The sequence below is a fragment of the Punica granatum genome, chromosome 6, assembly GCF_007655135.1.
Source record: "Punica granatum isolate Tunisia-2019 chromosome 6, ASM765513v2, whole genome shotgun sequence".
Taxonomy (NCBI): Eukaryota; Viridiplantae; Streptophyta; class Magnoliopsida; order Myrtales; family Lythraceae; genus Punica; species Punica granatum.
This window is the reverse complement of record NC_045132.1, coordinates 27,083,121-27,109,956: the sequence shown is the minus strand read 5'-3', so window position 1 is coordinate 27,109,956 and position 26,836 is coordinate 27,083,121. Positions and strand designations below refer to the sequence as shown.

The following is a 26,836-nucleotide window of genomic DNA, read 5'->3' as shown; positions in this document are numbered from 1 at the left end:
TTTTTGCACTGATGATCTAAGAGGGTCCGAGAAAATTGGAAAAACCCTGTTTGAACATATGTTAGGCGCTTCACTTATGCGAAATTTTTGCGATATTAGGATAAAAAATTAGTACATATTTCATGTTTGTACATGTACGAGATGATGATTTTTCCAGGTGGGAACGTACACAAGATGATCTAGCACTTCCCCCTGATGCACATGAGTTTATTAAGTATTATAATTACCATAATTATTCTGGATCTCTTTTTTTGTTATTATTATTATCATCATCATCATACTCGACTATGCGGAATCATATTTATTCTCACTAGGGCGTCTCAATTGAATTGTCAGTTTTGTCCAGGATAGAATTCCTCGTGAGAGCAATTTAGAGGTTGATTAAGATTTGCTCGATCGGTCTAAACGTGTTCATTATATTTCCACATAAACCGCAGACCAACAAGAACCTCTTTTTTTTTTTCTTTTTAATAAATAGAAAAAAAAAAGTCCAACTTTTGGTCTTTAAGAAAGAAAAAGGGGGATTATGGTGACATTCCACACACAGCAATACATCGTCATGGGGGGGGGGGGGGGGGGGGGGGGCCAAGTGTCTCTCGGAGACGCCTATTTATGTCGCTCCCTTCTTCAGCTTCAACCGATAGAGCCCATCCCTGAATATCTTCTCCCGATTCTGTAATATACCATATCGTCATATCAAGTCATGGGCTGTCCTGGCAGAGCTGATTCGGAGCTGCCGCGTTCCCCATCGTCGCCACGCTCTCCTGCACCGGCATCGATGATCATGAGCCCATGTGCCGCCTGCAAAATACTGAGGAGGAAGTGCAGCGAGAAATGCGTCCTGGCACCCTACTTCCCTCCTACCGACCCTGTCAAGTTCACCATCGCCCATCGGGTCTTTGGCGCCAGCAATATCATCAAGTTCCTCCAGGTAAACTTCAATTTAATTGTGTGCGAAATATGTTGTATTTTTTTTATTTGTTATATTACATAAAGACGTCGTCATTGCAGCGCATACTGATAATAAAATGGGCGCATATGCGCTGTAATCCTCTTTTTCTTCAGGAGCTTCCCGAATCGCAGAGGGCTGACGCTGTGAGCAGCATGGTGTATGAGGCGAGTGCGAGGATCAGAGACCCGGTTTACGGTTGTGCCGGGGCCATCTGCCAGCTCCAGAAGCAGATAAACGAGCTGCAGGCGGAGCTGGCCAAGGCGAAGGCAGAGATGTCCAGCATGAAGACCCAGCATGCCCACCTCATGGCTCTGATCTGTACGGTTGAGATGGACCGGCCATCCCCTTCGTCGTCAACTGAGCAGTCTGACGACAGCAACATTTCTCGAGCTGTCAATGAAACTAACCCGAGCTATATATTGGACCATGACAACTACTTGGGCTCGTCGTGGCCAGGATCTCTCTGGGCATGATGACTTTTCGATTGAAAGAGAGATGGATGATTAACTTAATTAATTTGCTAGAAATATCTTTATTAGCAATTAAGGTACGTAGTGGCAAAAAAAAAGGGTACCTAGGAACGATTGACGTATGATAAGTACATTGTACATCGATTGTCAAGAGAATGAGCCTCAGTGAGACAAGTATTATCTTTAATAAAAGATGGTGGAAAAAAACATTTCCAGAGAATTATATTTGAGATTGTGTCAATGCTTGATTGCTACGTGGATTATGAAAATTCCTATGCTCGAAAATTCAGCAAAAGGCACCTAACGGTAAGACAATAGTCAGAGCTGTCGCAGTCTAAAGCAAATTAGTTATGTATAAATATATTTGGTGATGGACTCCCGCCCTAACGGCCCATTAAGTTGCCCAAGAAAGCATGCGTCCATTCTAACTAAATAAGATACATGCGCTGGCCCAAATGAGAGATAATATCTATATCTTATAATATATATTTTTCAAATATATCTTGAGAAATATCACATCAAATATATCTGAAATATATTAAATATCCCGAATATATCGACATCCTATCAACTCACGCCCCTCCTAGATAAACCTATTAGATATGTTATTTAATTCCAAACAATATTATACAATCTCAGACGGAGATCTCATTTAAGCGTTGCATGGGGAAATCGAGGAAAACCCCCGATCTCCCATGTTTGCAAGTTCAGAGCGGAAATTGATTGACGACTCAAGAACGCAAGACAAACTAGGGTTCGAGGTACGAGTTCAGACTCCATCAGTTGGGCACTAGAGGTGCTGTTAGTCCACGAAACCAGCTTGACCACGGAGAGACTCGAACTGCATACTCAGAACATTCTTTGGTTCGGTCTTTAAAGCCTTCGATGCTCTCTAGACATCGATAAGCTTATTGTGTATCCATCATAAGACTGTCATATGGAAAGCGCAAGCAGCTTAGCTTGCATGAACAAACCTCATGTGATATAGCTGGCTGACAGTAATTATAAGTTACAGTTATAGCCATGATGTCCCCTTTACATTATGTAATCTAATTTTTTGCTAATAATTCCTTCTGTACGGTTCACGTGGCATGTGTAATGTTATGTTACCAGCAGCGTGCACGTTGACATAGATGAGCCTCTAAAAATCTGTTTGGGCCTGGCTAGATGAGCCCATTTATAAGTGGATGGCCAGCTTGAAAATGCTATATATTACTAGGCCCATGGTAAAGCTTACAAATAAAATAAATCTCGGACCCCAAAAAAAAAGGAGATCATAATCAAGTTTTCGATAAATTGATTAATCCAATCAACTAATATGTTATGTACTAGTTATAAGTATAACTATAGAAGTCTTATCAGCTCTGAACGTTTGATTGGGAAAGTTAAATTAGGCTATAAAGAAATTTTCCAATATGCGGTTTTTATTAGGGGAATGCATGAAGGAAATATATATATATATATATGCACACACTACCATATAATGCAAACGTTTGGTGTCATACTTGACAGTTACTTTGGTGAATTACCTCAATTATCATTCATCGAATGGCCTGAAAAAAGTATATACATGACAATAATGAGTAAAATTATAATTTGAAGATTAACTATGTTTCTCTCTTCTTCACCTCTTTCTCTCCTTACGCCACATGTCCCACTTCTGCCTTTCTTATCCTTTATCCTTTCCTCTTCTGCCAACTTCCCTCTTGATTTTTTTATATTTTCTTTCATTTTAATAAAATTTTATTTTTTCTTGATCACCTTTAATATAATCTTGATTAGTTTATCGGCCGCGCGTAGGGCTGATACAAGCTTTAGTGTGTGTGTGCATATATATATATATATTACTATATAAAAGGAGCACTTGATATCCCCTAACAATTTTATATTTCATAAAGGAAAAGAATAAAATTATTGTATTTTGACGCACTATTCAACTTAGCAGGAATAAGACGATGCAAACTAAACTAGAAGCATTGTCGACAACCTCCTTAAGAAGTTGTTCAAGTTCAAAGGATAACTTCCTCGAAAGTTTTCGTTACTTACCGAGCAAAGAGCCAAAAAAAAAAAATCCCTCAAGTGTTTTCATTTTCACAGTTTATAAAGAGGAAAGATCATGAAATATATATATTTTTAATTTAAGAGTGAACATATATATTCATGAAAATTCATAATATCAAGGAGGATAATTTCCATATTTAATAAATGAACGTACTCTGTTTAGTTTTAAAATTTATTTTTAACTTTACTTCACTTATCTTTAATTTAACAACACAATTATTACTTTTTTCATTTTCATTAATTTTTTAACCACTCATCAATTTAATTTTTAATATTAAAAATTTTCAACTATTCATTACTTTTTCACATTTTTTCTCATAATTCAACAGCACAATCATTACAATCTAATTATATATATATATATATTTATAAAGTTATAATAAAGTTAATCCCAAATAACCAAGCCAAAAAAAAAAAAAAAAAGGATTTGCTTTTGATCCAACTTGCGAGCGTATTATGCACGCGTGAACCCATACATTCAATCCTTTCCTTCGAAGCTAATAGCTTGACCAAGAAGAAACTCTTAAGACGGCCATGATCGGTTCGAGACCTTGAGGCCACTCTTTTAGTCCACTCCCTGCCGCGATATCCCAGACATGGCGGTTCCTCCAACGGATGCTGACGACGACTTTGACGTCATACTCGCCGAGCAGTGCCGGGAGCTTGCTGCCGGGCTAGACTTTGGCTCCGACGACTCGGAGTATGCATTCCAGCTCCAACTTCAAGAGATTGCGAACTCTTATCCTCTCCCTTCTGCTTCTTGTTCTCCGCCGCCCGATGTCTCGGCAGTAATGGGCGACGCCGACCTCTCTGGCTTGGCGGCCGCGGTGACGATGGAGGAAATGGAGCGGTACGACCGGGAGCAATGCATTAAGGAGTTCAGGCGAATGAGAGAGGATCTGGACCGACGGGTTTACGATCAGAAGTTCGCCGCTGAGATCACCTCGATTCCGGACGACCAGTGGCAGGAGGATGGAGATAACTATCACAAACCATACGAAGCCGGTTCTTCTTCCTCTGCAGTCTCCGAGGGCTTCAGGTATATACATCTATAAATGTCTATGCATGCCCTGCAAAATTTTTTCGGGTCGGGAGACAAAAGTATTTCGATTTCGATTTCCATTTCGTACGAATTGGATATCTATCAAGTTTGGATTTTTTCCGCGTTCATGTTCATTGTTCTCATCAGGATTTATTTAAAGGGCTTAGTGAGCGAAGAGTATATTCAAGACAGGAAGGTTCCTGTTGTGGGAATCGGCGTGGCGATTTGCGATTTTAAGGACAACATAATATTGGAGGTTAAGAAACCTTGGATTGATGGGGGGTCGGTGAGTAAGGTCGAAGCTGAAATGCAGGCTATTGTTCAAGGGCTTGATGCTGCCCTTAGCTTGGATTTGAAGAGGGTCACCTTTTTCTTCGTTAATGAAGCCTGCCACAATTACGTGAGTTCACCTTAGTTCTACTACTAACATAATATGATTGCTTGAAACTAAACTTCGTACGAAGTACACTAGCTTGATTGAGCAACCTTTTATTTCTTTACGTGCGGGGAAGATAAAATCTTTGTCGTTTCAGATTTAATTCGAGTCCTGGTTGATCTGATGCAATTAAGTAATTTCGCTTTTGTCTCTACTTCACTCTGCAGCTAAATTGAAGCTATGTGGATTTTTTACTAATTAAGACAATGGATCAGTTCCACGATTTATATATGTTTGAGATTGGCATATGTTCTGTTTGGCAGTCTCGATCTCGATCATTTCAATTTTCCTTATCTGTGCTTTTGAGTTTCAGATTTCTCCCAACTACTGAGAAAACGTGATTTTCCGATTGAGTCAGTCCTGTGATTGTATGGATACATGACGATATAGCAAAAAACTTGCAGATAACAGGCCTGGAGTCCCATGGAAGTAGTAAGCTCATGGCACTAGTCAATCAAGCTAGTGTACTTCGTAAGAAGTTCACGCAGTGTGACCCGAGTTTAATGTTAGAGGACACAAATGCTGTTAAGTTTGCCTTTAAGCTTGCAAGAGATGCTGTAGTTGCTCAAATCTCATGGCCTGAAGAAACTCCCTTTGGAAAGATGCAGAAGGAAACTTGTTCGATATGTTTCGAGGACGCTGATGTCTCCGAGATGTTCTCAGTTGATGAATGCTTGCACAGATACTGTTATTCTTGTATGAAGAGGCATGTCGAGGCAAAGTTGCATAATGGGGTACTAGCCATTAAATGCCCTCATGATGGCTGTAATTCTGAGATATCAATAGACAGCTGCGAAAAGTTCCTCGAGCCAAATTTGGTTTCTATAATGAGCCAACGAATGAAAGAAGCTTCTGTTCCTGCACCAGAGAGAGTTTACTGCCCTTATCCCAATTGTTCTGCTTTAATGTCAGAAAGGGAGGTTTTGGAGTACTCCGAGACTTCATTTATTGGAGCCGAACAAAGTGGAGCCCGGAAATGCATCAGATGCCAACACTTCTTCTGTATTAACTGCAGAGTGCCTTGGCACTATAATATGAGCTGCATTGATTATGGAATTCGCAATCCCACTCCTGAAGATCGGGCGCTCAAGTCTCTTGCGAATGAGAATAAGTGGAGGCAGTGCATAAAGTGCAACCATATGGTGGAACTTGTTTATGGATGCTACCACATCACCTGCAGGTAATCACGAGCCTTCCCTTTACTCCGGCACCTAATTCCCTTTCTGGTTCCGGTTCTTGTTTGAATGGTTGATGATATCTTGCCATTAGCAACACTTTGTGGAAGGTTTACCATATCTGCTGGAAAGAGTTGTATGCATACCTGACTTGAATTCTAGATTATTCTCTTGCTCGAGTCTTACTAGGCGGTCACATGCATGGTCCGTGTTAGTGGCAGATTTTCTGTTTCGAGTGCTTTCTGGTTATCGGCTGCCAATAATCTGCTGATGGATTCTGATGTCTTATCAACTAAAATGTGCTTGTAAGATTTGTTGAACAAATTATTGTCGGTTTTTGGTTGTGTCCAATATATTTATAAACTTAAAATAGCGTCGCGGGAGATCCATTATAACTCTCGCAGCTTCTTCTCGATAACTAGTGCTACCAGATCCATTCCTAATCCTAACACAGCTGATGATTCGCGACTCTTTTCAGGTGTGGGTACGAGTTCTGCTATACGTGCGGGGCCCAGTGGAAGAACAAAGGACCAACGTGTACCTGTCCTATCTGGGATGAACGTAACATCATTCCGGGTATGCGCGAGAGACACTGATTGATCGGGTAAAGAATGGTCCGTTTCAAGCCAAAGAAACAAAGGGAAAACCTTAGAATTAGAGAAAAAGAACTTTAGAATGCTTACAGATTGTATGAAATTAAGGAGCGGTGGGCCGTCTTGCTTCCTCCGCTCTCGCGTAGACCTCTCTTAAGTCTTAACTATATTAATGGACTTGAGTGAAATTATTTGAACTTATAATTGGAGAGGTACTCCGAGGACCATCACAGGGATTGTTGAGGCTGTCTGGCCCCTGCCCCATGTACCGAGCCGAGTTTATTTATGCATATTATTCGAGTCGAAGTGATCTCCTCCATTTGAATTAAATCTGTTAAGGATCAGAGGAACTTTTAGAAAATCGACCAACATCATTCATGAGGTTCATGTAAGTCACCAGCAACAGGGGTGATCGGTTCCGAGTACCTTGTATTTTTCATAATACCCGGACCCTACCCTGTAAGGGACATGTTTCAAGATTTTGAAACCGGACCCTACCCTGTTGAATCATGGAACCGGACCCTACCCGGAACCTGTATTATACCACAGGTTCCGGATACTCTGTTGGAACCTGTAAATTTTTTCCTTTCGCTGAATAAAATCGAAAATATCACATACATAATCAGTAATCATGCCAAATAGATTATCAACAAAATTTAGATTAATCCACAACAATGAAATAATAATATGTCTCATCAATCCATTGACAAAATTGAACATCCATAATACGATCTCACATAACAAAGTACCTATGTTTTGATTCATTAGAGGAGATAGTAACTTTACCCTTTCCTCTTTTTTTTTTTATAAATAACCGGTTCCGGGTACCCTGTAGGCAGGAACCGGAACCGGAATCGATTTTCACAGGTTCCTAATTTTAATACCCGGAACCTACCCTATTTTCAATACGAGCTACCCAAACCCTACCCGTTAGGGTAGGTTCCAACCGATTCCGGGTATACCCGGTACCCGTGCACACCCCTAACCAGCAACATGACATCCTTAATGGAGAGTCCTTTAGTAGACCCGCCGCGGCCGACGTTATAACTCCATAACAAACATGGACCTCTGAAATTGGTCCTAAATAAACGGATGGCCCGAATAAAATGCTATACGTTACTGGGCCCGTCTGTAAAGAAATATTATCTGAAATTTACAAAAATGAATTAAAACTTTGGACCAAAAAACAAAAGACAAAAGAAAGAGAAAAGATAATAATCAAGTTTTTGCAAAATTGATTTTTCGCATTTTGGTATCCGTCACATATGATCCATCTATATGAAGTTGACAATGGAACACTAAACGGGGTTAATTTTATTAATACCTATAAAATTAAGATAAATCGGTAATTTCATCCAATTTAACTTATACATATATCTCTATGGCCAGTAGGTCATTCATACTTCAAATTTACCATATTATATATTTCTTTCAAAGTTTATTGTTTTTGGATTATTATTGAGAATTAGTGCCATTCCTGGATAAAACATTTTTTTTTTTTGAAGAAGAAGTAGGAGTCTTCATATTACCAGCTTGGTTATTTCTTATGAACTAGATCTTGATATTGATTTTTTTAATTAAATGGGTAAAGATTATAATTTCTTATTTTATTTTCTCTTGCTTGATTTTAGTTGATTTGCTCTCCTCTTATATTGGCCCACGTACAATCCATCATTTATTTCTTACTTGATGTACTTGAATAATTATTCAATTGTTGGGTTATACAAATTTTGTGTTGATTCGAGTAGCAAAGATAAATTACGATTCTATCCAGACTTATGCAAGTTATGTAGTAAAAAGAAAGATAATTTTCTTTAAATTTATATATGCTAATAATATGTATATCGTAAGTATATCTCATGTTATTATATTTTATTCAAAAGTTTTTTTTTCTTCTATTATTTCAATTTCATTATATATTAATAGTACTTACTCACCGGATGGCAACTTAATTTGAAGTTTTGCAAAAGGAATAATTTTTCCAAAATTACTCTTTCTTTTATTATGTCAATATTTTTATATTCTAATAGTGTCTACTTAAGCCGGTAATCCAATTTGACATTTTGATTTCTAAAGAAAAAAAAATCTTCGATTAGTTCTCAGCGTCAACTGACTGCTGAATTTCTTAAACAATAAAAAAAGATATTATCAGAGAAAAAGGAAAAAAGGAGAATAATTTTTATCGGAAACATAAACCCTTCACCGCCTTTGAAATCAGTCTCGCGTGAAATTTTCTCTTCATCAGTAAAATTTAATTTGCATCGTATGACAATCAAAGATGGACCGATATAATATTCTCTTTCCCATCATCACTGGAGATATTTATAGCATGACCTTTAATTCAGCCTATATATTAATTATATGTATAGAAAATATAAACTATCAGTACTTTATTATAGACAATATAATAAGTTTGCATTGTTTTTGGAAATATCTTTTATATGTACAGAATAATAATTTATTAGAATTCACAGACGCGTGTATAGATATATTTTTATATGTAATGTATCCATATATAACTTACAGATATATATATATATATATTTAAGAATATATTATATATGATAGCTAGAAAACTAAAAGTGAACTCATCTAAAAAAGAAAATTTAAAATGGGATTTTTGTACAGAAATATATAAATATATATATATATATGTAATTAAGAATTCATCACAATTTATCAGAATGTTATAGCTAGAAATTTGGACACTCATTAAATCGGATAAGAATGACCATATCGTAATATATATCTCCACACACGATATGAGCAACATACAGATTAAAAGAGCAGTAGCTAAAGGGAGGAATCTATGTCGAAATTGCAAATTTTGAAACTATCTTTGCATTCATCTAACAATCTTACATTTTATGAAAAGTTGTATGGTAGTACCTGCAATGACTAAGTACAAGATTCGAAGCAACCTTTTGAAAGATAAAAAGCATATGGTGTGCATTATTTGCTCGAACAATTTGCACCTATATTCATATCTAAATATATGTTCCATTTTGAATAATGTCTTTGATGTTAAAATTAATTTATTAAGAATGCACACAAATTCAATATAGGAGGAAAGAACTTAAGTTTAAAATATATGTAATAAATATTTTATGGTGAAACAATACTCGTGCAACTCACGTACCCAAAAGTCTAGTTTTTCAAATGATCGACAACTATTAATGGTGAGAACAAGTCAGGGCAAGTCCAACGGGAGGCACTCCTATTGGTGCCAAGTCGAGCCCCACATGTGACACATTCGCACCACGTCAAAAAAGTAAGACACTGACACTCACTATTTAAAAGTCACTCTAATGGAAGGCAACCCACATTGGGCCCCCCATTTTTTTCCAAGAAATTTTTCAGTCAAGCCACAGGAGCTCCAGTGCTATTTTATCTATTTTGGATGCGTTGTACTTGGGTCATATTCCAATTTATTTGTGCCGTATTTCGATTTATAAACTCTTCAACATTCAATCGCATATGCATACCGTCAATTGTTTTGCGTACAAAATGACATGATGTAGTCGACCATACGCATATGCAGTCGACTGTCTGAAGAGTTTGTTGTTTGGAGTACGACAAAAATGAACTAGAATATGATACGTCTAGAAAAGACTAAATAGCACTCAAACTATAGTGGCTTAGCCGAAAAATCTCCCATTTTTCTTCCTCTCTCTATTTTTCTTAGAAAAAAAAAAAAGAAAAGTAAAGAGAGCAGGCCGTTGGCCAAGCACTCCCCAAAGCGGACGCAGTGCTTCCACTCGGTGTTGCTCCATCAGGGGACAGTGCCTTGCGCGTTCACCTGGTGCATGGCACTCTCTCAACCCTCCTTGGACTTGCCCTAACATCATACACATAAAAAAGAGTCAACTATATCATATTAAAGTCGATTTAAGTGATCCTAGTTTCATAATAATTTCCATGTGTACTCGAATAGATCACTACAATTATTTATCAACTATGAACCGTTAAATCAACTTAAAGTGATAGTGAACAAGGGTGAGAAAGAAAAAACAAGCAAAACTTTTATATAGGGTATGAGCGTTAAAATTCCATACATAAACGCGCATTGACTAAACAAATATCTCGGTCTTTTATTAATTTATTCATTCATTTTTTTTTATAGGTAATTATCTCGGTCTTTTGATTTCCTTTTGGATAAGTTTTGGAATTCGAACGGGGTATTATATAACTCTCTCTTGGTTTGATGCACACGCGAGCCCCCTCTATTTAATACGACGATGCAGCGGGACCACGAAGAAACTCAGAGGACGGCCGGCAGTGGTCTGCTCGAGAGACCTTCGAAGTCCTACTTAATCCAGTACACTGCACTCCTCACCAGAAATCCGACTGACATGGCGGTTCATCTGACGGAAGCTGACGACTTCAACGCCATACTCGCCGAGCAGCGGCGGGAACTTGCTGCCGCGCAAGCCGTGGACTCCGACTCGGAGTACGCATTCCAGCTCCAAATGCAAGAGATCGCTAACGCCTCTGCCTCTCTCCCTTCTGCTTCGAGCTCCCAGCCGCCTCCGGCGAACGCCGATGTCTCGGCCACATCGCCCGACGTTCTTTCCTTCAGCTCGGCGGCTGTGGTGATGCTGGAGGAAATGGAGAGGTACGCGCTAGAGCGCAACGATAGGGAGCAATGCATGGCGGAGTTCAAGCGGATGAGAGAGGATCTGGACCGTCGGGTTTATGATCAGAAGTTCGCCGCTGAGATCACCACCATTCCCGAGGGGGAGTGGCAGAATTACGGAGATAACTATCACAAACCCTACGAAGCCGGCGGCTCTTCTTCCTCTTCCTCCTCTGGAGTTTCCGAATGCTTCAGGTATATATATTTCCATTTCCTCCAAAATCTAATCGTTCAGGTGCGGGAGCCGAAATAGTTTAATCGCGCGCGCTCGAGCTTTACATTTCGAACGAATTGGATATCTAGTTCGGTTTGTACCGTGTTCTTGTTCTCAGGGTTTATTCAAAGGGCTTGGTGAGTGAAGAGTATTTTCGAGACAGGAAGATCCCAGTCGTGGGGATCGGCGTTGCGATTTGCGATTTTAAGGACAATGTGGTATTGGAGATCAAGAAACCCTGGATCGAAGGCGGTCTGGTAAGCGAGCTCGAAGCTGAAATTCAGGCGATTGTTCAAGGGCTTGATGCTGCCCTTTGTTTGGATTTGAAGAGGGTGACCTTCTTCGTCAATGACAATTGCCTCTATTACGTGAGTTCACCTAAAGATCATATATATAAATTTCTTCTGGTTTGGGAGATCGTATATCTGTTGTTACCGATAAGAGCTTTACTAATGCTTGGGTTGGTAATGCTAATGCTAATGCTAATGGATTCTTGTTAATTCGTATTACACGGTGACGTGATGTCTCAATTTCCAGTGCTTTATTTATGAAGCATTGGTGTCACTATCCAAAGGGGGGAAAAAGAGAAAAAAAAATGGCATTACGTTGGTTTTCCTGTGGAGAGTATATTTCATGAAAAAATTTTGAGCTTGGAACTGCTGATGATGGGTTTTTAATGGATACCATGAAGTTTCCTTTGCATATTGCATGGTATTATTTTCTGTTAAATAAAAAATGTGGGCCATTGCTTGGTATCATGAGGATCTTCAATATGAGGTATATATATTTAAATGGTTTTCTAGTATCACGTGAAATTTGGTGGACCACGGGTATTACAAATATTTAAAACTCAATTATGCCCATCTGAACCGTTTCTGAATTGTCTGATCTTGAGGTTTGAAGAGCTTGCGAACATACTCAATTTTGGTCATGGAACCGTTTCTGAATTGTCTGATCAGGAGGTTTAAAGAGCTTGTGAACATTGCTAGGAGCCAAGGACTGAATTCTCTTCCTAGCAAACATCCCTTTATTTGTTTGTTTCAAGTTCTAATTTTGACCATGTATTAAGCAACTGTTGTAGTTCCTCTTTGACCTGGGGTAATGAATTCTTTGTTTCACTCTAAAGCTCTGTTCTAGCTTTTTTCTTTTGGATTCAGTTATTGGATCAGTTCCATAATTTATGTCGGTCATTGAAGTATGTTCCATTGGGCAGTCTTGATCCTTTCAATTTTCCTTCTCGTGCTTCAGAAGTTTAGATTTCTCCCAACGACTAAGTAGACATTATTTCAATCAGTTAGCTGTATTTCTGGGGCTTTGGAGTCCTCTGATTACATTGATGCATGACCATATAACGGCAAAATGCAGGTAACAGGCCAGAAGTCCCATGGATGCAGTAAGGTCATGGCACTAGTCAATCAAGCCAGTGTACTTCGCAGGAAGTTCACACAGTGTGAACCGAGTTTGTTGTTGGGGCCAAATTTTGTTAAATTTGCGTTTAAGCTTGCAAGAGATGCTATTGTTGCTCAAATCTCATGGCCTGAAGAAACTCCCTTCGGAATGAAGCGGAAGGAAACCTGTGCAATATGTTTTGAGGACACTGATGTCTCCAATATGTTCTCAATTGATCAATGCTTGCACAGATATTGCCTTTCTTGTATGAAGAAGCATGTGGAAGCAAAGTTGCATGATGGAGTAGCTATTCAATGCCCTCATGATGGCTGTAATTCCAACATAGCAATTGACAGCTGCGAAAAGTTTCTCGAGCCAAATTTGGTTTCTATTATGAGCCAAAGAATTAAAGAAGTATCTGTTCCTGCAACAGAGAGAGTTTACTGCCCATATCCTAGATGTTCTGCTTTAATGTCAGAAAGGGAAGTTTTGGAGTACTCGAGGACTTCATTTATTGGGGCTGAACAAAGTGGAGCCCGGAGATGCATCAGATGCCAACAGTTCTTCTGTCTTTTCTGCAGAGTGCCTTGGCATTATAACATGAGCTGCACGGATTTTAGAAGTTGCAATCCCAATCCTGCTCGTGAAGATGCAAAGCTCAAGTCTCTTGCGAATGAGAAACGGTGGAGGCAGTGCATAAAGTGCAACCATATGGTGGAACTTGCTTCTGGCTGCTACCACATCACTTGCAGGTAATCTCGAGCCTCCCCTTTAATCCAATACCTACTTCCCTGGCGCCTCTCGCTTTTTGTCTGAATGGTCATATCTAGCTGCTAGCAACATTGCATGGAGAGATTTACCAATATGCTAGAAAGAGTTGTAAGCTTATGCTCAAGTTTTGTTGGGCAATTTTATATATGGTCCAAGTTAGTGCTGATTTTTTTCCCTTTTTAGTGCTCTCGAATTACAGCATACTTGTAGATCGATTCTGATTTCTCATAAACATACGACCATATGCTTGGGGGATTTGTAGAGCAAATTGTTTTGTATAAACTTATAAAGAGTTGCAGAAATCCAACATCCTCACACAGTTTCTTCTTGTTAAGTTGAGCTACCAGGTTCATTCGTGACACGTTTTCACGACTATTTTCAGGTGCGGGTACGAGTTCTGCTATACATGCGGTGCTATGTGGAAGAACAAGAAACCAACATGCACTTGTCCTATCTGGGATCCACGTAACATCATTCGCGGTTGGCAGTAGAGGCGATGATTGATCGGTCGAAAAAATGGGGTGTTCCTCTTCCTTCCGAAGCTGACAAAGTGAAAACCCCGGAGAAGAAGAGAAAACCAACCTTCTCGTGGTCTAGTTGAACAGTAAACATGCTTGAATTCTTAACTCTCGCGTGCTTGAATTTCTATCAGACATTACCACCGAGACTCGTGTGTAGAGTATGTGGCCAGTTTTCCCTCCTCAATCCGACTTTTATGGTTATGCCATGGAACCATAGGATTTACGAGCACGAGTAGGGTAGCCAGTGACAGACGGAAGAGAGCATCGTCGCGTCCCCGTCGGAAACATGCCATGCCCGCTGACGGCGACGGCCGTTATGTCTCCCTAACCCTTCCGCTAACCGCCGCTGCCCCCATTTGCACTTCCACCCCTCCCGAGAAAACCGATTACTCCACGCGGAAACCTTCTCGGCCATCCGATGGATCCCCCTTACGTCATCTCAACCGCTCCTCTCGTCCTCCCTTCCTAGTCCTCACTCTCACTGTACCTACCTACTCCCACCCCTCTCTCTCTCTCTCTCTCTCTCTCTCTCTCTCTCTCCCCAGCTTCTAGAGAGAGAGAGAGAGAAAGAGCTCAGAAAATGCCATCCATTCATGGCTGTGGTTACACCATTTATGTCCACTGTAATAATTGACTCCTCTTCTTCCTTTTCTCCTCCACGCGTTGGTTTCCATTCTCTCTCTCTCTCTCTCTCTAGATTGTCCAAAATGACACCGCTGCGCACGCTTGACTTGGAACTCTCGACCTTCTTCTACTGACATTGTCGTCAGATCCAATACTTGTCACTCCCGATAACAATTCTCTCTGAGCCTGAGTTCCCCGTTTCTGCGATCCGAAGAGTCAACGCGTAATCCGAGGGAGATGAACTCGGTGACCGGCGATGTCGGAGGAGGCAATGTAGGGGAGCTGGGGAATATGGCCGATCAAGTCAAGGAGTTCATGAAAGGAGCGGCGGAGATGAGCGTCGAGATGGCAAAGGGGTGCCGGGACATAGTGAGGCAGACGCTCGGCAATGAGAACTCCTTCCTGGTGAAGTACTTCGGGAAGGAATCGTACATTGTGAGCAGAATTCGGGGGCCCTGTGAGGCGGCCTGCCAGAGGTTGAAGTGTTTCAATGACTACTTGCCCGAGGATAAGGATCCTGTGCATGCTTGGTCAGTGATATGCATCGTGCTAGTTCTCGCTGTTGCCGGTAAACTTCCATGTACTTGGGTTCGTCCGGTTGAATTGGATTGGATTGACTTCAGTTGGTGTTCCCTGTAGTAGAATTGGCATTTCCTCTGCACTTCATTGTGATTATGCATTGCTGTTTGTCTGAGACTGAGGAAGTAAGTGATAGACTACTGACTCATACTGTCCTTCACATTTATTATATCTTCTGCTCGAATCACCGGGAGCCAACCACATGGGATGCGGGATACCTTGGCTGATGGAGTTCTATTGATGTAGGTTTATTGTGGTTGAAGAACTTTGAAGAGAGTAGCCTCATGATAAGAACTGTTTGTTTCCCATTGGAAAAATAGGAAAAGCATTCCGCTGCTATTTTAGAGGTATGCGCATGAGTGAGTTCAGCTGTCAACATGTAAAGCAGGAACTTATGTTCAAATCCTATAGGAAGTGTGTGGAGGATCCAATTCCATCGAACAAGTCTGTTGCCCAGACTGAAGCGAACAATTTCCTTGGTTTTACGTCTGTATTATCGACTCTTGCCTCATATTAGTGCTGGAGGGAAATGGACGAAGAGGGACAATTCCTTCCATTTCCCTCTACCTGAGTACACCAATAGGAATAATAATATGCAGCCAGTCACATCTTCTTCTTATTATTTGAAGAGGAGCTAGGAAGGATGGTGCTTGCTGTTGCTGAATGGTGGTATAGACTTTTTGAAAGTGCCCCTTTTGAATTCTGTCAAAGTTTTTCGAGTATAGAATAGAAGTTAAATGGGCTGCTCTGTGAATTGAAAACTGCAGCTGCTGATAGCTCACTATTGTTTCTCAGTAACTGCAGCCACATCTTCATCCCCATTGATCTTTATTGTGATCTTTATGTGATTACTTTTCTTGCTTGTCGTCTCACACTTAAGTAATGCCACTTTGCAGCTCTAATAGTCAATACTGAAAACAAAGCTTCTGCACCATTAGTGAAGAAAGTTTCTCTACATCCTCCAACTGCTACCCGTGTATTGCTTCCAGATGGTAGATACATGGCGTTTAGAGAGCAAGGTGTTCCTGCTGACAGAGCTAGGTTCTCAATGATTGTCCCCCACACTTTCCTTTCCTCGCGACTTGCAGGTTGAACACCCTACAGAGGTTGCAAGGATATGGATTTCACTCGTCAGTTTTTACATATATCTTGTTTAGATCTGTTAGCACTTAATTGTGATTTCATCTTTTTCAATTAGGTATACCGGGACTTAAGGGTTCATTACTGGAGGAGTTTGGCATTAGATTTATAACTTATGATCTTCCTGGTTTTGGAGAGAGCGATCCTCATCCCAAAAGAACTCTTGAGTCATCAGCTTGGGATATGTCTCTCTTGGCAAATGCCTTAGAAATTAAAGATAAGTTTTGGGTAGTAGGGCATTCAAGTGGAAGCATGCATGCTTGGGCTGCCCTCAGATATATTCCTGATAGAGTAGCAGGTATATTGTTGTATCGTGTATTTTGTGCTCACTCATATAATTTGACTACAAGTTTTTTAATCTTTTCTTGTTATAGCAAAATTCATATGCAGCACATTTAACTCTGTTTGCTTCAGTGAAATATGTCACCAAGTATCACTATGGTAACAGCAGAATTACTATGGTGTTGTCTATTTCACGATAATTCGTGTAGATTTGAAAAATAGGTGGTTGAAGTTAGCGATGAAAAATAGAAAAAGTGGGGTTCATTTAATTCACTCACACTTGATTTTCAGGTGCTGCAATGTTTGCTCCCATGGTTAATCCATATGACCCACTTATGAATAAGGAGGAGAAACGTAGAACTTGGAACCTGTGGACAAGAAGAAGAAAATTCATGTTCTTCCTAGCGCACCGGTTTCCTAGGTTTCTTGCCTATTTCTACCATCAGAGCTTCTTGTCTGGGAAGCATGGTCAGATGGATAAGTGGCTATCACTATCTCTAGGAATCAGGGTAAGTTACCGGTATGATTGACTGATTCTCATATTAGAACATTACCTATGAATGTTGGAGCAAAGGTGGCACCCCTGAGAAACTGGTATTTAGTTTATGCTTTGTCTCTCGTAGTTTGTGAAATTATCTTTATTCAATACATTATGCAGGGAAATGAGCAGCCTATAGATAAACTCTTCTCTGCCAGGGAATGCTAATGCAGTCTGGTCTTTCTTCCTAATTCTAGTTGTATGTATGTCTGGCCAAAGAAAGCATTACTTAAGCAGTTAAGCGTCTGTTAATTCATTATTCATTCAGGAGAAAGTGTCTTCCCTGCTCTCATATCAGCTGCCTGGAAGGCATTTTTTTCACTAAAGTGTTTTAACAACTGACAATTGTTAATTCACATGTTCATTCATATTGCGGTGTATTTGACTTGGGCACCGGTGAAGAACAGAGAATTGCAGTTGGCTAGTCAGTCTGAGGCATTTCCCTTACTTCCTGAACAGCATGCATCAGAATAAAATCAGTCTCACATCAATGCATTTATATTTTTTTGTCCTTCAGATAAGATATTGCGTCCATGACTTGCGAAATCTATTTAACCAAGTGCTGTATTGTGTTGGGCGTTTTTTACTAAGTGTTTTTTTTTTTTTTGGTTTCTGAGTGGTTATAAATTATAATGCTGATGTTTCAGGACCGAGCTCTGATTGAGGACCCAGTGTACGAAGAATTCTGGCAAAGAGATGTTGAAGAATCGATTCGACAAGGAAGCGCCAAACCATTTGTGGAAGAAGCTTCTTTACAGGTGTCTCGTTGGGGATTCAGTCTTGTAGATCTCAAACTACAGAAGAAATCGCGAGGTAAAGGCATCCTTGATTGGATCAGATGGTTAACTTCTCTGCTCATTGAAAAGCAGGAGGAGTTTACTGGCTTCCTCGGGCCTATACACATATGGCAGGTCAGTCAGTCATCTCTCACACAATGTGTGCTATCGTTGGTTTGTTAAACTAATTCGACATTTTATATTCTCATGCAAACTATTTTCACTGCAATTTATTGGTAGGGTTCCCTTTCTTCCACTATAGTTCCTCTGGACATCCCCCTAACGTGAGCCATAAAGTCACATTAGAATGAAGTTGAAATAGAAAATTTGTCCCATCAAGTGAAATACTTGAGTTCTGAATTGTATATAATACTAGGTCAATTGACTAAATTTTGGGTTTAGACGCACTAAATATAATTGAACCCCCAATGATTTGTGTTTTATATATTTATTTATTTTTGTAACGTTGCAAATCTAAAGGATCGAGAGGTCTTCTACTTGTATTTTTTGGTATACTCCTTTGCTCAGGGGATGGACGATAGGGTGGTCCCACCATCAATGAACGACTATGTGCATCGGGTTTTGCCTGGGGTTGCCATTCACAAGTTGCCGTACGAGGGCCACTTTACTTATTTCTACTTCTGCCATGAATGCCATAGACAAATATTTACGACGCTCTTCGGGACTCCACAAGGCCCCCTGAAGATTACGGTTGTTGAAGAGGATGTAACTGAAAACATATAGTGACGTTGAAGAGCAGGAAGAATCTGAGATTGCTACTGATGTTGCCACGGACTAATTGACGATTACCACTTAAGGTTTGTTAAATAAGTTCTGATGTACATATGCCTCAGGTTTAGTTTTTGAGAAGAGTTCGTTGTCTATTGGGTTTGCGAGATATCTGATGATAGCATAGCATTTTTAATGAAATTTAGGGAAAACAAAAGATCCAAAAGAGATGGGCGTGACTACATCAAGAAATGATTACAATTGACGATCTGTTGTCGATGCATTGCTGATAATAAATTGACCTAATGGTTCTTATAATTAGTTTGAGATGTTTATGGGATGCGGTTCATTTTTCCTTTCCAGATGTTGACATTATTCCATTCTTCTAAACTCGAGTTGTGTGCGTCCTATCTTTTTTCTCCCAATAACCGAACCGAGTGTAGAATCTTGACTTCTTCTGTAGCAGTGAAGAAGTTTGACTTGGAAGAACGAGAGAGAATGATGTTTTACTCGTCTCGTGCAGGGTGGGAACTCGAGAATTTTTTGCTTTGTTCATTTATTTACTTGCTACTCCGGTCGAAATCCAAAATCTCGTGTGTATTATACAATTGAACATCTTGTTATTTCCTGGTCTTCTGGTTGTTAAAAGTTGCAATGTTGTCTGCGATTGCTTTTACATTCTATTGATGTTCCCAAGTTCTGATTTCTGGTCCTTCGGACAATGAAAATGGATGTCAGACTCTCATGTTGTTCGTTTTCAAAAGCTCTTTTTTTTTTTTTGGGGGGAAATAGAAAATGGATTTCTGTAATTTTTCCAGGAACATGAGTCTTGCTTGGACCAGACCGGCAACTTCATCGGCCCATCGTCCATCACCAGGGACGCCTGGTACTGCAAGCCGCAAATTGAATAATATTCCGAGTTCTCGTTCACGCCATCATCGCGCATATGATATTATCTGTTAGAACAATTGATTATCATTATTAAAACGATCTCAGATTTTTTCTTTTTTCTTTTTTACCCTGGGTGATTTGTTCCGTTTTAAAAAACTGAAGTAAGGAAGAAGCGAAAGAAAGAAGACATATTCATTCCGGGACGTCAAAGTGTTGTGTGTTTCTTCCATGTTCCGCATGTTTGAATCACACGACTTAGACTCACTCCTCCCTTCCTTCGGCATCCCGTGGGTCAGCTCAACCTCAATCAAAACGAAAGGCCAAAAAGTGCAAAAAAAGAAAAAAAGAATACAGAAAAAAGGCCTTTAAAATAAAAAAGGGGGGCAAAAAAAAAAAGAAAGAAAAGAAAAAAGACAATAATCTGTCGAACGGAAGGAGAACATAATCTAATAAGCATACATTTTGCCATCCAGCGGACCAGTCCACCCCCCTATTATCGTGCTAGTACTCCTCCCTCGGTTTGCTGCTGCTGCTGCTGCTCCTACTTTGGCAAGAGCAATAGCATCGATGCCAGTTACTGAGATAGACCAATGATATTGATCATTCAGGCGACAAGACAATAATAGTTCACATGCAACATCTTTGAACAGTGACCACAACTATATTGGTAGTATAGCGAGACCTGCGACCACAATAATGGTAATATCGACCTCCCATATCGGCAGCATCAATAACGTCTCGATGGAGGTAGCAATATTAAGCCATGCTGCTGTTGCGATCCCCGCCGTTCCTTTCGCAGCAGAAGAATAATTACGCTGTAGGAATCCAAATTTTTTTTAAATAGATTAATTGTCATTTAACAATATGGTGCATGCATTCATAATGCTGCTGATGATCGAATAAATTCTTTTTGACGCGACGTGATGTTTGCACCGTTACAATTAATAAGAGGATACGAAAAAAAAAAAATCTCAAACGCGTCTCAGCCCTTTCTGTTATACACATTTTTCTTTTCTCCCAAAAGAAGACGTGTTTTAACTGTTTTTTATATTTATTATATATTTGTTTATTATTAAACTATTGTCAAACAGTGAGATCCTGAAGAAGAAGCATCTCCCAGCCGGCCAGCACGGAGGACACGAAACGCGCCGTATTTGCCGAGTCCCCGGTAACCTCAAAAAAAGAAAAAAGAAAAACCGAACAGCCGAATATGAAAATCACCGACCGCAACGAAAGCTGAACGAAGCTGAAGCCCCAAAGCCAAAGGAAGACGTCCCGAGGCTGAGCTGAGCTGAGCTGAGCTGAGCTGACCTTCTGAACCTGAGCTTCAAAAAGATCAGCAGAGGCAGAAGCAGCACCGCCGCCCCCGACGGAGGTTTATTTATTAAACTCTCTCTCTCTCTCTCTCTCTCATCACACACGCACTTACGTTCACACTTGAGCCTGCGCCGTGGCTTCTTCCTCCATAGTCCAGCAGGAAGCAAACCTCTGTCTTTGCCCCCCTCCCTCCCCCATTGGATCGCTCGGAAACCTTCCACAGTTCACAAGTCCTTTCCTTAGCTTCTTCTTCGTCTTCTTCTTCCACATTTTCTGCTTCTCATTGCAGATTACGAGCTGATTCCGGCGCAATTCTGTAAAGCTTGCAGCTTGTTTTGCTGTGCCGAGTGTTCTGTTTGATCGTCGCCACGATCCGCTCAAATCTCGTGTAGTTTGGAGTGCTTTAGATCGTCCCTAGCGGATTCTGACTAGATCTGGACTGGATCTGAGCTGATTGGATGGTCCTAAGCTGATCGGCCTGTGATTTTTATGCGGTAGTGGTAGAATTTCACCATCCTTGGGGTTCTCCATGGCAATGCCATCGGGAAATGCGGTCGTCGGCGACGGCAAGAGCAAGTTCCAGGTGGCCCCCGGTGCCGGCGAGATCCGCCACGGCCACCAGCCCCCCATGTGGTTCCCGGACGAGAGGGACGGCTTCATCTCCTGGCTTAGGGGGGAATTCGCTGCAGCCAACGCCATTATCGACAGCATCTGTCACCACCTGAGGGCCGTCGGAGAGCCGGGAGAATACGATGCTGTGATCGGTCTGATTCAGCAGAGGAGGTGTAATTGGACCTCTGTGCTTCATATGCAGCAGTACTTTCCTGTGAGCGAGATTGTTTATGCTCTCAACCAAGTGACATGGAGGAGACAGCAGCAGCAACAGCAACCCCAACAGCATAGATATTTTGATCAGTCCAAGTTTGGTGGTAAGGAGTTTCGGAGGGCCAGCCCGGGATTCAACAAGAACCAGGGATTGAGGGGTGGGGAGGCTGTCAGGGAAGCGCACAATTCTGGGGTGGAAGGCTGCACCAACAATGGCAATGCAGTCAGTGAGAAAGGTCAAGAATCGAAGGTTGCTGCGAAGCCAGAAGATGCAGCAGAGGATGACAAAGGTAATGCCGGTTAGACTGGAATTTATCTGATTTGCACTGGCTTTTAGCTCAATCTGTACACTCTAGTTTAGTTTCATGGTGTGGCAGTGTTCATCCGAGTGCTACATTGTTATATAGGGGTTGCAATTTTCTCATTACAGCAGCTTTCTTCAACTCCCAGCATATGGAGGTGCCTATCTTTGATGAGTGGGTTATTAACTTATTACTACGTCAATCAAGTTGTATGAATGATAATAGTGTGTAAAAGTCTGGCGTAAAGATTGAAAATTATTTTTCCCCTTGACATAGAGGATGATGGATGAACGATGAAGCTGATCTTGGAAGCATTAATATTACAATATCTCTTGCCTGCCTCCTACCTTTCCTTTCAATGTTTTTTGGATTACTTCTGCCTTCTGTAAGGTAAATGTTTAAACTTTAAAGCAAGTTTCTTTTCTGGCAAGATGAAGCTATGTAGTGGGTTAGCTCTTTTCTATAATTGTAAGCGTCAGCAACACAAGTGGAAGTCACCCCAGTTCGCATGCATTTGCCCCTATTTTCCTTTCTGGGTGATCAGCAATTTCAGTGGAATATATTTATTCTTTCCTACATTTATTTCAGTCAATGTTGAATATTATCATAAATAGATACCTTGAGTTTGGGAACTCATTTGGTGACACTGCTTTTATTATATCTGCCTGGTGCAGCTGTCGTTACAAAAAATCTAGCTGATTTTAGCTTGAAGAGTTGCGGAAATCCAGGGCAGATTGTCTGTGAGAATTCAAAATCTGAAGTCGGGTTGACAAATGATGGATGCATGTCAACATCAAAAGGTAGTCCTTTTTTATTCAGTTGTTGCTGAGAAATAGCTACTATATATCGAATTTCCCGCAAGAGCAGCTGAGTTATTTTGTCCAGTCTTTCACCTTTTTCTTCTTGATCGGTCTAATTCTTTCTCAACTCTGTACATAGGAAATCACTGTCTTAAAATTTTATGTGAACCTTGAATATTCTTTCAGAGGGTGAGGAAGACATCCGAAGCCAAAATGGGAAGCAAGATTCCCCTCCAGTTCCCAAAACTTTTATTGGTAATGAGATGTTTGATGGAAAGATGGTAAGTCTTTTTCTTGACATACATTCAAATCTGTACTTTTTAACTATTCCTTGATCTGTAAGCTTGTGTTAATTATGTACTCTAGCTTAAATTCAAAATGCAATCACGTGTATGTGTAGGTTAATGTGGTTGATGGAATGAAGTTATATGAGGATGTACTGGATGATGCAGAAGTGAAAAAACTTGTTTCACTAGTTAATGATTTGAGGGCTGCGGGGAAAAGAGGGCAATCCCAAGGCAAGTCTGCCAGTGAGCTTGGCTTTGACTCTTTTATCATATGCTTGGTTAACCTATCCTAGTCAGTTCTTCTACCTCTTAACATCTATGATTTGCCCCTTCCTCATTCTTTGGTTTTAGTATGCAGTGTGGTCCATATAGAAAAGGAAGCTACTGATAATTGCCCATCTTCTGTAGTTTTACTTAATGTAATATGTAAAAGAATTAAGTACTTTACAGATTTATCGGTTTTTCTGCTAGTTTTAAGGCCATGTTTTATATATGGGGAGGGCTTGTCAAATTCTTTTTACTATTGAAAGTAGTTGCGTGGTTTTTGGCTTGGACAGTATTCAACTAGGAATTGTACATTAATTAAGACCTCTTTTTTCCTCTAAATGGAGGGAACATTAGACAGTTGAGCATAAAAGATAGTTCTTATTGCTTGAGTTATATTGGTGTGAAAAATAGAATCAGCTTCATCTATCTCTATAATGTTGCTGAGCATGAATTCATCTGTTGAAAGTTCTTTTGATAGACCACATAACAGGAGACAAGACTTAGAGAAGGAAACTAGTAATTGGGTTATAATTAATTCATTGAATACTGATAGCAAAGAGTTTGATTAATTATTTTTAGAAAGTTCTACAGCCCTTCCAGTGTCACTTGCATTAATTTTTCATATGGCTGCAGCACATGATCTAGTGGTGAGGAGAAAGTTTTGAAAAAGGTTGATTGGAGGACAAGAGAGAATTACCTAGGTAACCTAACTTTTCTGAATAAGTAGGAAGAGGGTTCAGTTCTTAAAAAGGAAGTAGAAGATAAAGCTAAACTTGAAGGATTTTGTGGAACTCCAATTTCAGTTCTAAAATAGAAGGTATGAAATTTTTTTATCTCATACCTGGTAGGAAAAGGAAAATAGAACCAATTGATTTAGGTGGACAAACAACTTATTGGAGTGGAAACAATCATATATGGTAGAACTCCGATATGCTTTAGTGACATGCTCGCGTGATTCTTTTTCTGTTTATTTTCATGGGGAATTTTTTTAGTCCAAGCAAATATATGTTAAATGAAGCTCCTTTAATAGTTGCCATTAACTGTGAAAATTTATTCGACAAGAAGCGGGTCAGACATACTCCGTCACAAAGAGACCCATGAAGGGGCGTGGAAGAGAGATAATTCAATTAGGCCTGCCCATTGTAGATGCACCTTTGGAAGATGAGAAAGGTGGGATCTTTAAAGTCATGTATTTTTTAGGAACGTTTTAAAAAATGTATCCTTTGTGATTAAGCAACAAGAGAATATACTTTTCCCTCATCCCTTATATATCTCTTTTTGGAACTCTTCACAGATAGGAGGATAGAAGCTATCCCTGCCCTGTTGCAAGGTGTTATTGAACGTATAGTTGGCATGAATATCACGACGTTGAAGCCGGATTCCTGTATCATTGACTTCTACAATGAGGTTGCTCTCTAATCCTTCTTTCTCCAACGTTGTGGATCCCTAAATATGCTTGGAATGACAAATTTTCTTGGCTCAATCTGTAGGGCGATCATTCCCAGCCTTGCTCATGGCCATGTTGGTTTGGACATCCTATCTGCTTGCTGTCCTTAACAGAGTGTGATTTGACTTTTGGACGAGTCATTGCAATAGAGAATCCTGGGAACTTTAGGGGCTCTCTCAGGCTCTCTCTCTCTCCAGGGTAAGCATCTTACGTTGTTTAGCACGATGCTCTCTCACCTCGAACTCCCTCTGCTCTCATTACTCCCTTGCACTATTGCTTGGTAGCATTTGGTCGTTCTTATCCAATAAATGTAGGAATGGAAAATAAAAGACTCCGTACAAAAGGTGTTTGCTGGCTTGGAGAATAGGGTTTACTCCTTGATTGGGAAGATGGAACCACCTCAAAAAGCATTTGTGGTGGTCCTGCTTCTTAAAGCTCTGTACTTTTGATAACTTAAATTGGACCGTGCCACCTCTTTTATGTGCAGAAGAAATAACCCGTGTCCCTTGCTTAAAAGTATAGTCATGTTTATCTTAAAGTGTGATCCAACAGATTAAGGTTCTAGGCATCCGGCAGCACCAAACGATGGAATTGCATAGGTTCCTAGACAATTTGTTTGAATGATATCGATTTTTGTGTTGCTTCTATGCCACCTGGGGTACTTTTATTTTTGAAAAATTAGAATAGTTGCAGTGTGGGCTTCATGCAGTCTTACGGTTGGGTTATTTCACTCTCATTCCATCTGCTGATGGAAAACTCTATTTGTAGGTCTCTTCTTGCTATGCAGGGAAAGTCTGCAGATTTCGCTAAATACGCGCTGCCTTCCCTCCGCAAGCAGAGGATTCTTATCACCTTCACGAAATCCCAACCCAAGAAATCCATTCCGATTGACAGTCAACATCATATTCCTTCACCAGCCATAATCCAAAGTTCCCACAGGAGCCCCACAACCAACAAGCCACTAAACCACGGACACGTCCGTCACCCTGCTGGCTCCAAATACTATGGATCGGTACCTCCTAAAAATGTAATGCCTGCCCCGCCCATTATCCCAACCCTAAATGGGATGCAGCCGCTGCTGGTGGCAGCTCCCTCCATGCCCTTCCCAACACCTGTCCCAATTCCGGCACCTTCTGCCACCGGATGGGCCGCGCCTCCTCCGCGACACCCTCCACCGCCTCATCCTAATGTTCCCGGAACTGGAGTTTTCCTACCTCCTCCAGGTCCGGGGAGCCCTTCTCCTGATCAACTGCCACCATCTACCACCACTGACCATGACCCAAATGTGGAGAGGGGCTTAGAAAAGGAAAATGGTCTGGAGAAATCTAATCAAGTCAATCCTGAGTGCAATGGAAATATCGACGGCGGGAAGACAATGGCGAAGGAAAGAACATGAGGTTGGTGATGGAAGCCATTCGAGGCAGTTTAGAGAGGAAGCTGAGAAAAGTGGAAGAGCGAAAACTAGGAGGCTCTATGACCTAAGTTGAGTTCAAGCAAATGTAAAGAGCGGCGACAGACAATATCAGACTTTACACGAGTAGTAGGGTAAGAGAAGAGGGGAAAAGAATGAACTTTTGTCTATCCTCTGTAATTTCTCTCCTTTTATTTTCTCTCGTTCCTTTTTTGTTGTGGTAAAATATACAGAGAAAATTAGGGGGGGATGTTTGAATTCAATTATTATTATTATTATTATTATTATTTCATCTAATTGATGATGCATCGAAGGAAATTTCCCTTGCAAATGTCCATTGCCTGCTAAGATATCATTTCTG

At 40.5% G+C, this 26,836-nt stretch overlaps 5 protein-coding genes across 8 annotated transcripts; all 5 read left to right on the top strand.

Moving 5' to 3' along the window:
* Positions 1–586: 586 nt before the first annotated feature.
* LOC116210111 (LOB domain-containing protein 1-like) lies at positions 587–1,649 on the top strand. The gene is made up of 2 exons (XM_031543923.1): positions 587–931; positions 1,066–1,649. Exons 1-2 carry the CDS (start codon positions 704–706, stop codon positions 1,423–1,425), a joined length of 588 nt encoding a protein of 195 aa, XP_031399783.1. The 5' UTR covers positions 587–703; the 3' UTR covers positions 1,426–1,649.
* Positions 1,650–3,947: 2,298 nt separating this feature from the next.
* LOC116212041 lies at positions 3,948–7,054 on the top strand. The gene is made up of 4 exons (XM_031546620.1): positions 3,948–4,522; positions 4,673–4,925; positions 5,366–6,141; positions 6,615–7,054. The coding sequence occupies exons 1-4, from the start codon at positions 4,080–4,082 to the stop codon at positions 6,730–6,732; spliced, it is 1,590 nt and encodes a 529-aa protein (XP_031402480.1). The 5' UTR covers positions 3,948–4,079; the 3' UTR covers positions 6,733–7,054.
* A 3,872-nt stretch (positions 7,055–10,926) lies between these two features.
* Positions 10,927–14,444, top strand: LOC116210601. The gene is made up of 4 exons (XM_031544521.1): positions 10,927–11,560; positions 11,698–11,947; positions 12,945–13,720; positions 14,122–14,444. Exons 1-4 carry the CDS (start codon positions 10,968–10,970, stop codon positions 14,228–14,230), a joined length of 1,728 nt encoding a protein of 575 aa, XP_031400381.1. The 5' UTR covers positions 10,927–10,967; the 3' UTR covers positions 14,231–14,444.
* On the top strand, positions 14,289–19,290 carry LOC116210602. 3 transcript variants are annotated; one of them, XR_004157529.1, is made up of 7 exons: positions 14,613–15,452; positions 16,360–16,551; positions 16,662–16,901; positions 17,177–17,394; positions 18,071–18,334; positions 18,728–19,017; positions 19,135–19,290. XR_004157529.1 is itself a non-coding variant. In XM_031544522.1 (6 exons), exons 1-6 carry the CDS (start codon positions 15,122–15,124, stop codon positions 18,941–18,943), a joined length of 1,461 nt encoding a protein of 486 aa, XP_031400382.1. In that variant the 5' UTR covers positions 14,289–15,121; the 3' UTR covers positions 18,944–19,290. The 3 variants fall into 3 exon arrangements, 2 of the variants coding, with proteins under 2 accessions (XP_031400382.1, XP_031400383.1); XM_031544522.1 differs by having other exon boundaries at positions 14,289–15,452; positions 18,728–19,290; XM_031544523.1 differs by having other exon boundaries at positions 16,453–16,551; positions 18,728–19,290.
* Positions 19,291–21,031: 1,741 nt separating this feature from the next.
* LOC116210144 (RNA demethylase ALKBH10B) lies at positions 21,032–26,802 on the top strand. Of its 2 annotated transcripts, XM_031543961.1 has the most exons (9): positions 21,032–21,194; positions 21,426–22,251; positions 22,938–23,063; positions 23,250–23,344; positions 23,464–23,581; positions 24,680–24,787; positions 24,912–25,024; positions 25,108–25,262; positions 25,833–26,802. In XM_031543961.1, the coding sequence occupies exons 2-9, from the start codon at positions 21,666–21,668 to the stop codon at positions 26,458–26,460; spliced, it is 1,929 nt and encodes a 642-aa protein (XP_031399821.1). In that variant the 5' UTR covers positions 21,032–21,194; positions 21,426–21,665; the 3' UTR covers positions 26,461–26,802. The 2 variants fall into 2 exon arrangements, with proteins under 2 accessions (XP_031399821.1, XP_031399823.1); XM_031543963.1 differs by lacking the exon at positions 21,032–21,194 and having other exon boundaries at positions 21,201–22,251; positions 24,683–24,787.
* The last annotated feature ends 34 nt before the right edge of the window (positions 26,803–26,836 follow it).

What these genes read in the sequence shown, in the direction of transcription:
- LOC116210111 (XM_031543923.1), top strand. Translation starts at nt 704, where the DNA reads ATGGGCTGTCCTGGCAGAGCTGATTCGGAGCTGCCGCGTTCCCCATCG. An exon ending in ATATCATCAAGTTCCTCCAG is followed by an intron (nt 932 to 1,065) that starts GTAAACTTCAAT and finishes CTTTTTCTTCAG; the next exon opens with GAGCTTCCCGAATCGCAGAG.
- LOC116212041 (XM_031546620.1), top strand. Translation starts at nt 4,080, where the DNA reads ATGGCGGTTCCTCCAACGGATGCTGACGACGACTTTGACGTCATACTC. An exon ending in GCAGTCTCCGAGGGCTTCAG is followed by an intron (nt 4,523 to 4,672) that starts GTATATACATCT and finishes TGTTCTCATCAG; the next exon opens with GATTTATTTAAAGGGCTTAG. An exon ending in ATGAAGCCTGCCACAATTAC is followed by an intron (nt 4,926 to 5,365) that starts GTGAGTTCACCT and finishes AAAAACTTGCAG; the next exon opens with ATAACAGGCCTGGAGTCCCA.
- LOC116210601 (XM_031544521.1), top strand. Translation starts at nt 10,968, where the DNA reads ATGCAGCGGGACCACGAAGAAACTCAGAGGACGGCCGGCAGTGGTCTG. An exon ending in GGAGTTTCCGAATGCTTCAG is followed by an intron (nt 11,561 to 11,697) that starts GTATATATATTT and finishes TCTTGTTCTCAG; the next exon opens with GGTTTATTCAAAGGGCTTGG. An exon ending in TGCTACCACATCACTTGCAG is followed by an intron (nt 13,721 to 14,121) that starts GTAATCTCGAGC and finishes GACTATTTTCAG; the next exon opens with GTGCGGGTACGAGTTCTGCT.
- LOC116210602 (XM_031544522.1), top strand. Translation starts at nt 15,122, where the DNA reads ATGAACTCGGTGACCGGCGATGTCGGAGGAGGCAATGTAGGGGAGCTG. An exon ending in GCTAGTTCTCGCTGTTGCCG is followed by an intron (nt 15,453 to 16,359) that starts GTAAACTTCCAT and finishes GCCACTTTGCAG; the next exon opens with CTCTAATAGTCAATACTGAA. An exon ending in TATTCCTGATAGAGTAGCAG is followed by an intron (nt 16,902 to 17,176) that starts GTATATTGTTGT and finishes CTTGATTTTCAG; the next exon opens with GTGCTGCAATGTTTGCTCCC.
- LOC116210144 (XM_031543961.1), top strand. Translation starts at nt 21,666, where the DNA reads ATGGCAATGCCATCGGGAAATGCGGTCGTCGGCGACGGCAAGAGCAAG. An exon ending in AGATGTTTGATGGAAAGATG is followed by an intron (nt 23,345 to 23,463) that starts GTAAGTCTTTTT and finishes GTGTATGTGTAG; the next exon opens with GTTAATGTGGTTGATGGAAT. An exon ending in GAAAAGAGGGCAATCCCAAG is followed by an intron (nt 23,582 to 24,679) that starts GCAAGTCTGCCA and finishes TTATTCGACAAG; the next exon opens with AAGCGGGTCAGACATACTCC.